This window comes from Pempheris klunzingeri, chromosome 20, assembly GCF_042242105.1.
Source record: "Pempheris klunzingeri isolate RE-2024b chromosome 20, fPemKlu1.hap1, whole genome shotgun sequence".
Lineage (NCBI taxonomy): Eukaryota > Metazoa > Chordata > Actinopteri > Acropomatiformes > Pempheridae > Pempheris > Pempheris klunzingeri.
Genome location: NC_092031.1, coordinates 8,379,269 through 8,396,543, shown reverse-complemented (window position 1 = coordinate 8,396,543; position 17,275 = coordinate 8,379,269). Strand labels below are relative to the sequence as shown.

The 17,275-nt window shown below is 40.3% G+C and overlaps 1 protein-coding gene across 1 annotated transcript; it reads right to left on the bottom strand.

Moving 5' to 3' along the window:
* Positions 1 to 1,777: 1,777 nt before the first annotated feature.
* On the bottom strand, positions 1,778 to 10,999 carry qrfprb (pyroglutamylated RFamide peptide receptor b). The gene is made up of 6 exons (XM_070852438.1): positions 10,624 to 10,999; positions 9,215 to 9,373; positions 8,242 to 8,303; positions 5,280 to 5,515; positions 2,307 to 2,404; positions 1,778 to 2,175 (listed from the first exon to the last, which is right to left on the bottom strand). Exons 1-6 carry the CDS (start codon positions 10,988 to 10,990, stop codon positions 1,778 to 1,780), a joined length of 1,320 nt encoding a protein of 439 aa, XP_070708539.1. The 5' UTR covers positions 10,991 to 10,999.
* Positions 11,000 to 17,275: the final 6,276 nt, after the last annotated feature.

Here is a 17,275-nt window from a genome sequence, read left to right as displayed (position 1 = left end):
ACCAACACGATTATAACCTCATTTGGTGCAAAATTCTGTTGCATGTGGAAAAGAGCATGACCGAACAATACTTATTCGACTCAAGCCAAGGACAGAGCCTGCAGGCATTCAGATGCCGTGATCTGCTTTAAAAAAATAACAAAACAAAGAAAGACATTTGAAATTATTATTTTTTTTTTTTTATCAACAATGTGCACAGAACTGCGAATAAAAGCCAAGCTGTCATTACCAAACAAACACTACTCACAAAAAGTTAGGGATATTCGACTTTCAGGTGAAATATATGGAAAATGTAAAAAGTGAATGCTACAGTGATATTATATCATGAAAGTAGGGCATTTAAGTAGAAGCATGCAATGGTCATTTTATTCATCTTAAACAATGTATTTGAAGAAAATCTAACAACAGTGGTAGGTATACCACAACAAAAAATTTTCAGTGTCTCAATAAATTGGGATGTGGCCAAAGGACGTCCACTCCTCTCCTTTCTGTGACTCTTCCAGTCTCTGTATCACTGTTACAATTGTTAGGTGTCGTCTTGGTCTCGTGATGTCAGAATGTGATCAGCATGATGAGGAGGACTGTTTAAATACCAATTCTAACTGAAGCAGGAAATGTATTGGTCGATTCATGGATCAAACCTGTTTGCTGTTAAGCTTCTTGTTAGAGAACAGCAACTTGTGCAAAAAGTACTGAAACACTGAACAGTTGGACATGTGCATTCAAAAGTTTAGAGAAGGTCACATTAAGTTCACCTGGAAAGGTTAGAATGCATTTTAGGTTCATCCTGAAAGCCGAATATCCCTAACTTTTTGTGAGTAGTGTATTACACAACTAACTTTAAATATACACCGAAACAATAAATTTCACTTGTTGTGTTTACAAATCAACATTACAAAAATATTCCACAGTACCATTAAGCAAACACATAAATACTGGAACCAATTTTATCCCCTGTGTGGAAGGCGGTGAGTCTAAGTCCTGCATGCTGATTTGAGAGCACAGCTGTGCAGAGTACATTTAATTCTGTTTCAAACAATATGCCAATTATGTTAACTTTTAAGAACTGTACAATGGCTGTGTTTGCAGGGCCGTCTATTGACCCCAATTGTTGGGTTTAGTAAAAAATAAAGTCAAAATAAGTGATAAATATCAATAAAACAATTTTGCTGAAAGAAAAGTGTAATAGATAAGGTTTGCCTTTGAATTAAGCAGCGCTGACTTGAACTGATGCAAATGTAGCACTGCAGTAAAAGCCGAGGCATCATCATTGGTCACCCTTTGCTTCTAAAAGTATGGCTCTGTGAAGTCGGCGTCCACTGTGTTGCCTTCTCCAAACGGTTCCCAATGAACCATAATACCTCAGTGGTGATGGTTTGTGCTCATAACATTTCATGAAGTGCTCACTGAGAGAGGCTGAATGTCCTGCAGATTTCAGAAATTACTTTGCAAATCGGACAGTTAAACTGGCGTTTAAGTGCCCGACCGCGGGGCCAGACTGCCCCCAGAGCGATCTTTATTAGAAAAATGCTCCTTTTTGGAATTCCCTCATGTCCTTCCTGCTGCTCTTCTGACCAGAATGAAGACAAAAAAAAAGCCACTCATTTCTGGCACTGCAGAGACATTGCATGTTTTCAAGCTGTTGAATTGTTTGAGTCTATGAACGGCAACTGCGATGACGAACCTGCAGCTGATGGTGTCAAGTGTCAATGATTGGCAGCGAACAGGAAGGTCGAGTTCAACAGCTGCAACACCTGAACTTTGAGTTAGTTCCTTCTCATTTGTTTTGAGAGGAGCTGTTTGCAGGCAGCTCTGTTTGGATGGTGGAGATTTTTTCTCCTATTATTTCCAGTGAGCTCTCTCCATGCGAGGAATTTGAAGGGCCTTTCTCTGTGGAGTGCTGTTTCGAGTTGTTCCCTCCATCTGATTCCAGGAAGGCTTCTCTACTTTGGGGTTTAATGAACTGCACGCTCACTTTTGGCGCCGCCACAGCGGTGACCTGCTGGTTAGGTTTTTGGATGCAGTTGGAGAGGGTCGAGACGCAGCTCTTCTTGAAGTTCTCGTTCATGAAGGCGTACACGATAGGATTGTTGAAGCTGTTGAAGAAGCCGATAGCCTGAACAATGGCGATGATCATGTTGAGTGTGACTCCGTCATATTTCTTCTCCAGGTCATCTGGGCAATTGCACACAGATGGAGATGAACGACACAGACACTTAAATAAAAGGCAATATGCACTTTATAACTACATCAAATACCTATTTCCATTTCACGTTAAAATTCATATCAACTTCAGCAATACTTACAGTACTCAAACAGCATGTGGACTGTGTGGAACGGTGCCCAGCAAATGGTGAATAGCAGAACAATGGTGATCATCATTTTAACGGCTCTTTTCTTTTTCCTGTAAAAAGTAAAAGACATCTGATGATGGAGGTAACTGACTACAACAGATATTTTGATCTGTCATAGGTGACTTTACAATACCTCATCCTCTCCCATTATACTCAGTACCGGCCACCTACTGTACACACTGCTCACTTACGCCTGCTCAGCCAAGCAATCACATTGTGAAGTTTGCAGGCAGTGGTAGGACTAGAGTAAAGGCAAGGAGGTGGGAAAACTGGAGGCCTGACGCACAGTGAACAACCTCAACCCCACTGAGAAGGAAACAAAGGGGATGATTGTGGACTTCTGGAAGACCGGCACCACTCCCCCTCCCCTCCACATCGGGGGAGCAGCTGTTGAGATGGTCTCACCTGGAGCATCAACACAACCAGCATGGTGAGAAAGGCCCACCAACACCTGTGCTTCTTGAGGAGAATGAAGTGCACTGGCCTGCACCTCAGTCCTCATTTCCTTCTAGAGATGTGTGATGGAGAGCGTTTTCATTTCCTGCAGCTCCATGTGCTACGGTGACTGCTCTGCGAACAGGCACTGCAGAGGGTGGTAAAGTCTCTGCAGGGGATCATCGGCAACAGCCCACCCACCATCAAGTTTTACAGCAGTAGGTACAAAGAAAAGGCCTCCTGCATCAAGATGGACTACCCACTCTGTAAACAGACTGGTCTATTCAGCCAGGAGGTCGCAGCATTGAGGCCAGAGCACCAGGCTGAAGCTCTGCATCTCCCTGAACTGTTAATACTATCATTTCATATTATGGCAGTGTTAAATTCTGCCCTTCAAAACTGAAAACCACAATCCCACTGAGCAAATGCTGCTTCTCGTTGAACGGTTTGCTGTCTTTGTTATTAATGATTCATATGAGGACATTGCTGCATCTTGAGCTCACTTGGCCACTTTGTTCATCTTTTACATTTGTACCATCTTTATTCTCACACTCTGCTTACTTTGTATTTATAATTACATAGTTATTGACTTAATTGCAATGGTTTATTATTTTGTGCTTTCTCCTCAATTACACTGTTGCTGTTACCTAAACCAGGACCTGAATACCTCATTCCATTCCCTGTTATGTACAACATGTCCTGAAATGACAATAAAACATCCTTCCCCTTATCCTTAACCTTAATAACACTAACATTGGCCCTCCACTGCTGAATTGTACCCTGGAGCTACAGCAACTGCTACTATTTTTTGCCCCCGTTCTTCCCAATTTAGAAAGGCCAGTACACCTACACTGTTGCCCTTTTTTTTTTTTAAGAATCGCTAAAACTGGCTCATGTCTGACAAGTGACATCTTTTGGTTATCGTTGAGCTGATTGAATCTAAGTCTAATTCACTCCCAGTATTTTGTGATATTAAACAACTCAATTAGTGATCCTCCTTCTTGTTTCTCCAACTAAAGTACACCTCAGCCAAGTGCAGAAGTCAGACATTACTGTCTTTGTAAGGCTTTTATTGTGAGATTGCAAAAGTTTTGTGTAGCCCCGCAAGGACCCCCAATAGAAATGCCTGAAGACATACTCTGCTTTAATTAATTGCTTTTATTAAATTGCATCCACTCCTTCTCACACGCTGAAAAATCCAGACTCTTATTATTTTATTGGTGTGAATGCTGAAAGCAAGGGCAATGACTTTTCACATCTGTAACATTTACAGTTTCCATAATATTCCATATTAACTGTCAAAATTTCCCCATAGGAATGAATGGAGAGTAGCTTCCAAATCTGAAATTTCTTCACCCGACTTCTAGCCCTCACAGCTCCTTCATACTTTTAGCTAGAAACTCCACTGAAGCTTTACAACGTTCATCATCTCTCCCTCTTTCAGCACATACATCTACCACCTTTGTGCCATTCACCATTTCATCACAGTCGTCTTTTAAAAAAACAAAGTTTCTCCCTCCTTTTTCTCATTTTACATGAGTGTGTATGTGGCCGCACTAGAGCGGTGACGTCATCGCTAGAGCGTGGAGGAGCGGAAAAATCACATGAAGCTTTTGTCTTTAACTCGCTGCTTTGTCCAAACCGTTTCACCCACAGTCACAGTTTATGACCCAAAATGTAGCTTAAGTCTTTGGACACGCAGTCACCTTAGCTTACATCTACGTGTTCAGGAGACTCTCTTATGTCCACTGGTCTGCACTTTATGGCTGTGACATGGACAGTTTTGAGTAAAACCTGCATTTACAGAGGTGCATGAATCTCTGTAAGAGACTGGGCGTTCAGGGACAGTCGGACATTCCAGCGTTCTCACGGTAAAAGTGTCTCCTCACCGTGTGCTCAGTTTTTAAACAGATAAACACAAACTGTGTGTGTTTTAGACTGTTAATTAAGTAATTACTGACGTGATAACTGATATGGAGATCACACATTCAGAACATAGAGCTCTGTAGTTACTTTATCACTCTGATAAAACTAAAACCTGCATTTTCACAGGTGTGTCATCTCAATGAAAACAGTACCATCACTAAGGGAGCACGACAGGAGCAGCAGCATATTACTGACGTTTGAGCCACCAGGTGGCAGCAGAGCTGCATGAAAGGAGCAGCGCAACATTAGAGCAGCATCTCAGCGTGACAGTGGCAGAGCGGCATGGCGGCGGCAGCAGACAGCATTCACACCGCAATTTCTCCAGAAATTGCACTTTCTAGTTATTATTATTCACTCATTATCATTCAAAAACTGATCCAAAGGAAGAAAAATTTGAAGGTTGAACTCAAAGAAACTTTCCTCCTTCAGCAGATAAACGTAAAACTCCGCACATACATCATTCTGCACAGTGAATAAAACCCAATCCAAAATACCACCGGGAGGAATTTAATCCACACTACCTGGAATGTGAATACTCTGAGACATCTCTGCTGTCGAACCTACCTCGAGATCTTATTGATCTCCCTGTGGTTCATGGTGCTGAGGACTGAGGAGTCGCCCACCCGCTTACGGATCCACAACTCAATGCCAATACGCGTGTAGAGGAACAGCATGGCTGCCAAAGGGAGCAGGAAGAGAGCCACCATGATGAAGGTGGTGTAAGCTTGCCGGTGAGTCACAGAGCGCCAAGTCTCCTGACAGCACACGTGGTAGTGATCATACAAGAAGTCATACTTCACCTTGACAGAAAGACAGAAAAGCTTTTAGTCTTTAAGGACACATCAAGTGGCTCTGACTGACAGGGTAGTATTTATTTGAGGCTTTGTGACAGGTGGGGTTTTACAGCTACTGTGCCCACAAACTCTTTGACTGCACATTTTAAATTTTATTAATTTTTTACCGTTTTTTCTCTTATTTCTGGAGTGCCACAGTTAATAACTTTCACCAGGATCTTTAGCTCTATTTGGATTTAAAAACGTGGCACAGTTTAGCAGCTTACAATGAGCTTAAACTACGGCATTCTAGCGTGTAATTTCTAATGTAATATTAACATAATCTATCATACCATATAATAATAACATGTAATCTTTGGTAGCTACTCAACAGTGAGTACTTTTTTCTCTGATATCAGTGTAATATCGTACTGGCTCTCAGTCTGTGTGTCCTGTCAGAATCTCTTGGGATAACAGGGAGGGGATTTGTCTGCTAGAAACCAAAGTTGAACTGAGAAGAGCAGAATATTCATAAACCATGTTGTTTCTGGGCTTTACTATAGTTTACCACAGAGCAACAAGAGGCCATGTAAGGCAATAATCCACACAATAATGTGCCAAAAACAGAATATCAGCATCACTTTAGTACCAAGCAGAGCAAACACCATAAGTGTCAAATCAATTAACAAGAGTTTCCTCTAAAACTACCAAGAAAAAATATCATCCTCACTGTCAACAATGTCACTGCAGCATGAATATCAAGAGCTGGATTGTTGGCTTATTCTTTCTTTCTTAGCTCTGTTTCTCAGCGGTTCAGCTCCACCAATCCACCAAAAGAAGCAAAACAAAGGTCAAGAGAGCATTTCAAGTTGTAGCAGACAGGCAACACTGTAGAAACACCACACTGCCACTGAGACAAACAGGATAGCAAGAGATGCTTCACCCACTGCACGATTTTAAATCAAATCATTGATTGCCTTACAGAATACAGTGAAAACAGTAAAATTACATTTATGGTCAAAAAAGTACAGTAGAATATGGTCCTTTAAGGGGCCACTTGGTAGGTATGAGTTCTTCCCAGAAGAAAATTCAAGTTTTTTTTTAAATTAAGCACTATAACACAGCTGACGGCTGGGTTGTTTGAAGGACACCGCCATGGTCGAACTGTCCATTGGGAGGCTTTGTCCATTGGGTGCTGAGGCAAATGCAATGCAAAATATACATTTTCTCAATAAATAATAATAAAAATACCCAAATGCTGTCAAGGACCAGATCCAGCAACTAAGCTTTGTCCACCTGTAAGCGGACCAAGATGAAGGGAAAAATGGTGGTACTGAAAAGCTGAGTGAGAAGAAGCTGAAGTTCACTGATGATGATGCAGCCAAACATTATAAAATAACAAATGATTAATTTAGCCAGAAGGCAGCAGACAGCTGAGAGAGCAGCTCAATGAGCCCAGAAACAGTGTTCATCAAGTACAGAGCAGCTGAAGCCACGATAAGCAAGGTTTGGCTTATACTACACGGCTGCTGAGCTATATCAATCAATCAATCAGTTTTTATCTATATAGTGCCAATAAGCTTTCCATAAACAGCAGGTCTAGACCAAACTCTTTAATTAAGAGAGAGAAACGTTAATATCCGAATAACCCAATAACCATATGCCAGAACAGGGTGTCAAGGGTGTGGTTAAAGCAGTGAGTGGGTTCATTTACACTCTGAGAATAGAGTCAATGAGCCAATTAGTCCAATAGTGAGATGAAAGCAGTGCTCAGACCACCATTATCATCATCCACATGAATATTAAAGTCACATACAATAATTACTTTATCTGCACTATGAACTACATTTGATAGAAACTCTGAGAATTCAGTTAGGAATTCAGAGTACGGGCCAAGAGGGCGGTACACTTTAACAAATAAGACTGGCTTCAGTGTTTTCCAGGTTGGATGAGAGAAACTAAGAGCAAGGCTTTCAAATGAATTATAGTTAAGTTTAGGTCTAGGCTTATATGGGGTTCCTTTTGTTAAAACATTTTCAACTTTTCATAAAGTTGTTAGACTCATATTTCAATATCCAGCCAATTACAGCCTGGAAGGGGTGGGACATTAAAAATAGGTTGACAAATGTTGAAAGTTAGTAGACTAATCCCACATGGAGACTTGCACGAGGATCTAATGAAGGAAAAAAACCTACAAACTGATGAATGTTGGTTGTGTATTTCTTGAACTACTGGCGGTACAGTGGATAGTATTCCATTATATTAAACTATATGAATAAACTAACATTACATAAATGGTAAACTGACTTGTATATGGCTATTCTGTCATTATATTCACTTTCACCCACTCACACACTGATGAGAGGTTGCCAACCCTGTTATCAGGAGGAAACTTATAATTCACATGCACTTGTACATGGAATCTGTGGTTCAGGCGCAATTTGAGCAGTCTCTTTTGTTGACAGTTCTCTTTTATTGTTCCAGAGATTATTGAAATCTGGCAGCGATTGTACCAATACATGTATTTTATGTTTTACTCCAACTGCTGCACAACTAATTGCCCCATTGGGGACAAATAAAGTGATTGACTGATTGAATATGTGCTCCCTCTACTCCCCTTCTAAGAGCAACAAGTTCCCCTCGCTCTGTTTTACCATCATTTAACTAAGAGTCTCTCTGGCAATTTGGTGGGCAGGTCTGAGTCAAATAGTCCAGGGTCATTTTAACATTCCCAGTGCGTCCCTGCCACTTACCTCTAGCTGTTGCACAAACAGCATTGGTGAACCCACTATCACTGAGGCAATCCATACCAGCCCTGCAGGATGCAGACACATCAACAAAACATTTACAGACAGATACAATCTGCAGACACAGCTAGGTTCAAGTCATACGCACGACATACAGTTTGATGCATACAGTGGCTGCAAAGGAAATTCACAGAGAGAAATTCGTGTATCACATAATTAAAAAGCTGCTTATCATTTCCGGTCTCTGCAAGAACTCTACAGTGTGAGACAGCAATACGCAGATTTTGGTCATTTCTTTTTTTTGATTGAACTGTACACTTTTCTGTTAAAAATGAGGAAATACTAAATAGAATGTCCAATAAACCTGAATCTATATACAAAGAATGCACCATACATAAAATGCATCCATGTTATGTTCATATTCTACCATTTCTCTTTGCATATCTGCACACACACACTTTGATATAGTTACTGTACAATAAGCCAATATCAGCCACTAATATTCATTCTAATATAAGTAAGGCTCTACCTTGAAGACTCGAGATGTATTTGCCTTTTATCAGTGAGCAATGAGTGAGTATACTTTGTGTGTACCTGGAGGATTAGAAATTACAACCACTAGGTAGTCGATCAGGGCCAAATTATCCCTATGGAAACAAAGGAACATCTTCCTCCAGCCTTTCAAATTTTGCACAACATAAGCAAAGTGAAAATCACAGCAGTGCCACCATAGATAACTTTCACTTCCACTTGCTGTCAGTTTGTGTCTGCTGCAGCCCTTCATCAAGTCTGTGCCCAAATGTTACCTATCTCTCTGTTCTCTTTGTAGGTTTCCACAGAGGTTTGCATGTGTCTTCACACAGAGGGAAAGCAGGATGCATGTAAGTGTAGACTTTAACTTCACAGAGCAGAGGTTTCTTTGAACACACAGTGACAAACACTAAAGGCAAAATTAGCCACTCGTGCAAATATAGAGTACCTAGCATCTTGTATGCTCTTTTGGACGAGTACTGCCTCCTCATTTTCAGCGGGAAAACAATGCCCTGGTATCTCTCAGTGGCAATGCAGGTCATGGTGAGGATGCCTGTCACTATGGCTGTAGTCTGTACAAAGGGAACTGTCTTGCAAACCAGAACCCCTGCAGGAGAAACAGAGGGATGAAACAAAGAGGCACTGAGAAGAAGCCAAAAATGTGCATTTCTATTGAAGTACACATCCCTTCGATTGTTTGACCAAACACTGGAAGCAGAGGCAAGCTCTTCCTCATCCTTTTCATCTGCCTGTGGGGTTTCATTGAGATGACAAAACGGCCGTCACTGATTACACTTGAGCGCAGAGATCACACACATTTCACAGCTAGTGAAGCGCACAGTTGTGACGCAGGTGAGACCCACATTTCAACTGATTCAACTAATTGTGAGCGTGTTTTAATAGGGGCACATGCTTTGAACTGGCCTTCTATTGCTATGATACACTGAATGTCAACTGCTGGTTACATTATTATGAGGTGTCCTAGTTGGCGTCAGGCATAGTGCCGAATATAATGAAATACACACCAATAGCCATTCAATAATAATCCATCTGCATGGCTAATAATGCTCAGTTTCTATTGACACAGTCAGGCTATGCCTCTTTGTAGAGGTTGTAGAAGAGTTGTTGTACATTGGTGGACACATTCACAGAGACGCCTTTAGATGCAATGCAATGCAATGCAATAACGATTCAACTTTTTGAGACTCTAATGAGGTGCTGTCACCTTGCATTAACACCTCTATCTTAGAGTATTTCAAGGCATTGCATTAGCCTATAATTACATGAATGTTCATTATAGTGTCCACTCTCTTCTTCCTCCTCATTAATCTGTTGCAAACTCTGTGGTCCATCAATGCTGAAAAGTTAGATTCGAGTAAAAATGTGATTATCTTTTCTTTAAACAAATTTCCCACATCACTTCCTCAAGTAATAGCAAAGCTCAAACTGTCATTCAGAGGCATTGTTAGCTCCTGCTGCAGCTCCTCAGAAGGTCTTTTCTTAACAAGAGATCAATGTTGTGTTTGCCTGCTGGCCAGCACAATGTGCTTGGTGCACACTGCTGTTTGTTTAGAGTAAATTCTATAGCAGCTGCATCATTATTGTTTAGCCTGCAAATCCCTATCCGCTCAGTTAAGCTGGAGCTGGACTTTGCTTTAGGTGCATTTCAGGTTACTTTATTTATTAATTATTTTTAATATTTCAGGTTACTCTTATTTCCCCTCACTTAACATAGTTTAATGATGCTAAAGTCTGGAATTTCATGTGCAAATCAAAGCTTCAGAAGACTTGATGTTTGGTACTGTTGACATAGTCATAAAAAGTATGAAACACAAGTGCAAGAGGTTTAAAACTCACCCCCGAACCACTCCGACGAGATGTTCTGCAGCAAAGTAAAAGGTATGCAGAAGAAAGTGATGAGCAGGTCGCTGACAGCCAGGGAGCAAATAAAAATATCGGTCGCCGTCTGTATCGCCCGTTTCTTCACAATTATGTAGATGACCAAACTATTTCCTGCCAGAGCCAAGACGAAAATAACCATATACATGATCACAAAGGTGGTCTTGGCGCTGTACGGCAACTCGGGGATGTAGACGAGCGGCTGGATGTTGTAAGTGTCTATAAACTCCTGGCGGCTCAGGTTGTAGTACTGGAGCATCTCCTGCAACACTTCAGGAGTTATCTTGGTGGACTCTTGCTCCGAATCAGCGGAGGCTGCTGCCATCCTGATCCGCGTCTCCAGTCCTGAGATGAACTTGCAAGCAGAAGGAAAAGCAACAAATCAGTGGAGGCTCAAGAGCTGGAACCTTCTCTTTAACTCACCAGCGCGTCAGGATGGTGCGCTGCCTCCTTGTCCGAGGAGAACATGCTGCTCCGGCTGCTGCGGCTGCGCGCACATGTGTGTGGACAGGACTTGACTCCATTAAACACAGAGTGACAGACCAGTAACATGTCTGCTGACGAGGCTGAGCAATCTAGGTTGCATCAGTCTGATGATGGATATTTTATCCAGTATTAATAATATGAGGAGAAGGCTAATTAAAAACTATCCATGGAGGACACGCAGGAAACACAATTCCCTAAACAAACATTATGTAATTAGAAATTAGAAATGTCATTAGAATTATATTCACTGTTTACTCTGTATTAGTAACATCTTTATTTCATTAATTTAGGGAATAGAACAGACAACACAGTCTAGATCACTGACTCTGCCTTCAGATTCTGACCTGCAAAGGAAGGCGATTAAAGGTCCCATAGTATGCTCCTTTTAAAGTTCATATTTGTGTTTAGAGGTCCAACCAGACCAGGTTTACTTGGTTTAATGTTCAAAAAACACTTTTTTTTCTCACAGCAAACATGGCTGTTTTCAGCCTCTGTCAGAACGCTCCATTAAAAAAAAAAGACAATTTCCTGCTTCGCTCTCGCCTTCGACATCTTAAGCATCTTGAGCTGGTGTTAGTGGGGGACAAACAATGGCGGACAGCGAGGTAGGAGTTTTTCAGACAGCACAGAGAGTGGGCCTGCTGTCACATGATCAACCGATCCCCTTATGACATAACTTTAACTTTCCTTCACATAATTGTCTGTTAAGTATTGAAATTGAGCTAAAGACTATGACACTAAAACTCATTAGGAAAATGTCATTAATCAAGTGACAAGTGAGGTCATTTTCTACAAGACTTCCATACAGCCAGACTAACAGCAGAGTCGCCCTCTGCGAGCCATTGGAGACAATACAGATTTAAGATGCTTCAGCAGGGGCTTCACTTTTCACACCCTGACGCTACATCCACTTCTGTTTTTAATGGCACGTATGTAGGTAGACAGGGAGGTCAGCCACCCAGTCATTTCATTCAAACTGAATGCAATGATGATAATGATTGTTGAAGTTAGCAGCCAGTCCGTCTAGTTGATCTTTGTTTTTAGCCTCAGGGACTAACGCAATTGGGCAGGCATCTGTCATGTCTACACAGAATATTAGTATAGTTAGTATTATATTACTAACAAAGATTGGATCTTTGTTAGCTTGTTTGTCAGCTTTCTGGTTTTATCCCATAAAAACTTATTACTTTAGACTCGTGTACACATGACAGATGCTAGTCCTGCTACGTTAGCCTCTAAGGCTAAAAACGAAGATCAGCTCACCATGCCTCCTCTCACCTCTCCAAAGTAGATGCAGCAGCCGTCTCCTGCATGGTCGCTAACCTCGGAACTAAATTATGCATGTCCTGTCAATCAAATAGATCTTTTAGAGCCTTTAGAGAGAGCACTGATCAAACAATCTAGTCCTTGGCTGATAATGATGGCCAATTGATCGGAGCACCCTTAATGATTTGTTAATTGTAGTTTGCTTCAATCCACAAATGTCACAGGAGAGCATATTGAAAATTTCTTGTCCATGTGGGGATTCAAGAATCATTGGATCTCTCTAACTAAAACGTTTTGTCTTGACCTGCTCTATATTTTAAGTATCTTGAGATAACGTTTAAGAATTTGATCTATATAAGTGAAGACTGGTTGACTGATAATGTGTAATTCAGTCATTCTAACAGGCTGAGAAGTTTAACTAAAATTATTACTTTTTAAAATATTGCAGCTGGGTTTTTGAGAATAAACTAATCAGGCTTTCATTCTGCAAAATACAGGACAATTGCACCATTTAGGTTAAATTAAACTACTAATACCTCTCTCTTTTGTTCCATTAAATTGCATAACATTTCATGTTTAGTGTCAGGAAAAGGCAGATTCACGCTGCTTCTGATTTGCGACCAACTAACATGCACCTGTCTTGACCCCCTGTCTGGACAGATAGACCAACATTGCCATCCATAAATCTATGCTGCTAGCATGGCTAAAAACATAAAACATCTTTTTTAGAGAAATCTATATGCCAAGATTTGCCAGGTGCTTTCATCATATGCAAATGAAATCAGAAAATAAAAGATTCAAACAACATACTAGTCACACAGAAAAACTGCAGCAATTAACTGAATAGAAAGACTATGCATGAATACAAAAAGAAATAGAAAAGGTGCCAGCTTTGTGTACTGTCAATTGAACACAGCAGATGTAACAAAGCCTGTTTTTCATTGTGCGAGAGTGTGTGTAAGCCAGAAGGAATGAGGCAGATCCATTCATTTATAGATGCTAATAGGCTGTTTGAGGTTAAAGCCAGCCCTTAGCAACAACTGTTAAAATATGTGTTGCTTCCAGTTGGTAAATAAATTTAATGTTATCAGTTGTCACTGCTAGTTCAGACAGAAGAGCCCTTGCTGCGGAACTTCACAAAATATGTTTTTTTTGTGGAGGGTGGAAAAAATTGGTAAATTTATTTTGTTACTTTCCCACTCCAAGATGAGGTAGGGGTCACCCAAATGGGAGTCCAGGCCGTGAAGGCCTTTTATCATATTTCGACAAACCAGATGACCTCTGCCTGAGAAATTCAGGCTGCACTGTGGCTCACTGGGGAGAGAGAGTGCACCAATTGGTGTAGACACTGGGAAAGGACTCAATAGCACAACTAGAAAACAGGCTAATAGAATAAAAGAAAAGAAGATTAGGGGGGGGGGGGGTAGTTAAAACGAATCAGGCAATCACATGGGTCAGAAACACACAAGGGCAGGAAGTGAAGCATCTAAAATCATTTGCATGCCTGCATTCATGTCATGAAATTCAATAATAAACTCATAGGGTGCTGTCAGATGCCAGAATGTATTCTCTTTTCCTTCAATTTGTAAAAAGCCCCTCAGCCAATCAAGCCAATCAGCAGTGATTGACTTTTAACTAAAACATGGGTAATTAGAACAACAATACTACAGATAAAAGGATATGATAGCACCTTTTAAAAGCTGAACTATGGTCCTCGAATAATTGAGGAGCTGTTGCAGCATCCTAGTCTAATTACTCACATGTGTAATTTTGCCTTCAAATTGTGAGCACTTAACTGAGTGATAAGCAACCGAGCTGTGATGGAAGAGGAATGGTAGATAAAGGAAAGTTGAATTAAGAAATCTCAGATCTGTATTTGAAAATTTCTGTACTGTCCAGCACTTGATAAATGAAAACATGTTGGAAAAACAAGAGTTGGGCATTGAAACATCAATAATTTCACCAGATTTTACAGTGGCATGCAGCTGTATATCAATAGTATTTAAATGAAAATTAATTAGTTCAGTGTTTACAAAATATGTGTTTTAGAGGCAGCTTATGAATAACAATAACGGTGGCACTAAAACAGACCCTTGAAGAACACCATAAATCATGGTTTGGGTAAAAATTCTGATGATATGATACAATAGTAACTAGAGTCAGCAGCACGCAGTAGATCAGTGCTATTATAGGAGCATTTTCAGTGCTGACTAAAGGGAACTACAGATAAAAAATGTAGCAGGTCCACCTTGTTGTTTTGCAGTTTTCCTTTATGTAGCCTACAAAATAAGGGAGAGTGAACTCACAGACATGTTGGACCCAGGCTTGTTTGACCTCCAATGGGGGTTCTGAGATAAACTCTTTGGCCAGGAACATTCTCTAGTCATTCAAAAACTGTTTTTCCATCTCAGCAGTAAAAGTGTCAGGAATGATCCTGTCCAGCCAAGATTTGGGTGCTTTCCCTGCTCTGAGAGAAGAGATGTTTTTAACAGGTAACACCATTAAGAGCAGGGTAAGAATTTCTGATTGATCCCTGGGTCAGATGAGTTGGAGAAACAAGAACTTTTAAATGAACTTTGCCATCCAAAAGGAACAATGACAAACTCACGCAAAGAAGATCGCACCCTTATGGACAAAGATTGAATTCTGTTGACAGAAATGTGTCACATCAAAGCAAAGGTTTTGTCTCTCTCTATATCTCCCTCATACAGATACATACACACACACACACACACACACACCCTCACTTCCTCCACTGATGTTTAAGATAATGCAGGCTTCAGCCATAAATCTGAACGTGGTCTTTGTTAAATTGCACTGCATTTCCCTTCTTTTTTTAGTAAATAGATAGATCGATGACTTTATTAATCCTCGAAGGGAAATTAAATTACCATAGCAGCATCCTGTTGCATACATTGAAGAACCTGAGCCTTCTCAGACAGTAAAGCTGACTTGTAGACAGCTTCTTTGTTGGTGGACCACTTCAGTTTGTTATCAAGAAGAACCTGTACAATGTTACAATTTCCACATTTGTCCCACCATTACAGACTGGATAGGGTGGGTTCCTGTTCCACCTGAAATCCATCACCATCTCCTTCGTCTTCGGCACATTCAGCTGCAGGTGATTCTCCCCACACCACCTCACAAAGCATTCATTGTATAAGTTGTATTAATGTGAATGCAGTATCCAAAAGATCACAGAATAACCAAACTAACCTTGATCACCACATTTCCTTTTCCTTCCTCCATTAACAGTTCAAATTTCATGTTTGAAACCTAATAATTGACTGAGTTACAGGAATTATATAATGAATGACATACTATGGATCCATACTCCCAATTAAACCAGAAAGTAAAACTGGAGACCCTCTTGAGATGATTTGGTGAAACAGCTGAACTGTGGCACATTTATCTAATATGCCAAAAAATAGTTTTCCATGAAACTTGCAAAATTTATAGTCCCTGATTTTGGCCATTGAAAAAAAAGTAATATTGGGCAGATCTAAATGAGAATTACTAATTGAAACTGGGATACAGTGATCCGTAACTCATGTTACAATGAGTGTGGCCCAGGGGCATAAAGGGAGGACAGATGGCTTTAACTTCACACCGGTTAAGTTTTGCAACTGCATCGTGTTCGGTTGTAACGGTATCATGGTGACAAATCAGAAATATAAAACACAGACTCACAAGGTGGAAACAATACCAGCTAATGGTGATAATAAAAACAACTGATGTGTTGTAATTTAAACTTGAATACATTTAACATATTCTAAAATATAATATACTGCAGCCTTTGACTCCTTTGAATTAGTAAAACCATAAACATTTATGTCTTTTAATCTTCACAAGCCCATAAGACATTTACGCTTTCTCTTCTTGGAGGGTTTTCTGTTTTGAAGATCATCCTGCTTTTCAGAGGGAGAGAGGTCAGAGTGTAACAAGATAATGATGTCTGCTTCCACAGATTGGGCAAAAAAGAAAGCCAAATGCTGTTAACATATTTTCTCAGTTGGTGTTTGTTTGACGTTGCTGCATTTATGGCCCTGACATTTTAGGAACGAAAAGATTGTGTCGCCAAGATCTAACCTGGTGCTGATGTACTAATGTAATTAAAAGCAGTAAATGGAGCTTTTAATCACAAGGTTCTCTCTGAAATCCACCAATCCTAAAAGAGAGTGCATCTTAGTTTTAGAAATAAAACAGAGCTTTAGTGGATGACTTTTGTGCTCTGGGATGTGAAAACTCAATATCTCAAAACCACCCTGACAGAATATTGCCAAGGTCACAATATCATTTGAAAAACAAAATACCTCATATGAAGGTTTAAGGTTCAGTTTTTATCACATTTTACAGTGTAAGATTGCAACATTAAATTCATTTGTAGCCCCCTTTATTCTTCATATGCTGAAATTATATGAAGAAGTAAGATAAGATCATGGGACTGTATAGGTGTATGTGAATGCATCAGCAGGAAATGAAAGCCTTTGTTGTGGAATAGCTCAAAAACAGTTTATGTAGCATCTATAGCAACCATCAAATTGAATGTGAAAGAAAGCATCTAGAAGAATCTATACAGAAAAAAGAAAAATATTCATTGTTTAGTCTCAACAAATCTAATATGTCTCTGTCACAAGAGAAGACGATAAAAGTCGTTTAATGATTTTGTGTTTTTCGATACAAACATGATGGGCAACAAATTAATTACTGTCTTGGGGAAGATGCACCATGCACCGTCAGCACCCATGGGTGAATTTTTAACCCCAGAATGATGCTGGTGGTTCCTAAAGTCCTCAAAAGTTGTGATGGAGGCAGAGCTTTCAACTATCAGGCGCTATACAAACCCCTGTGACTGTGA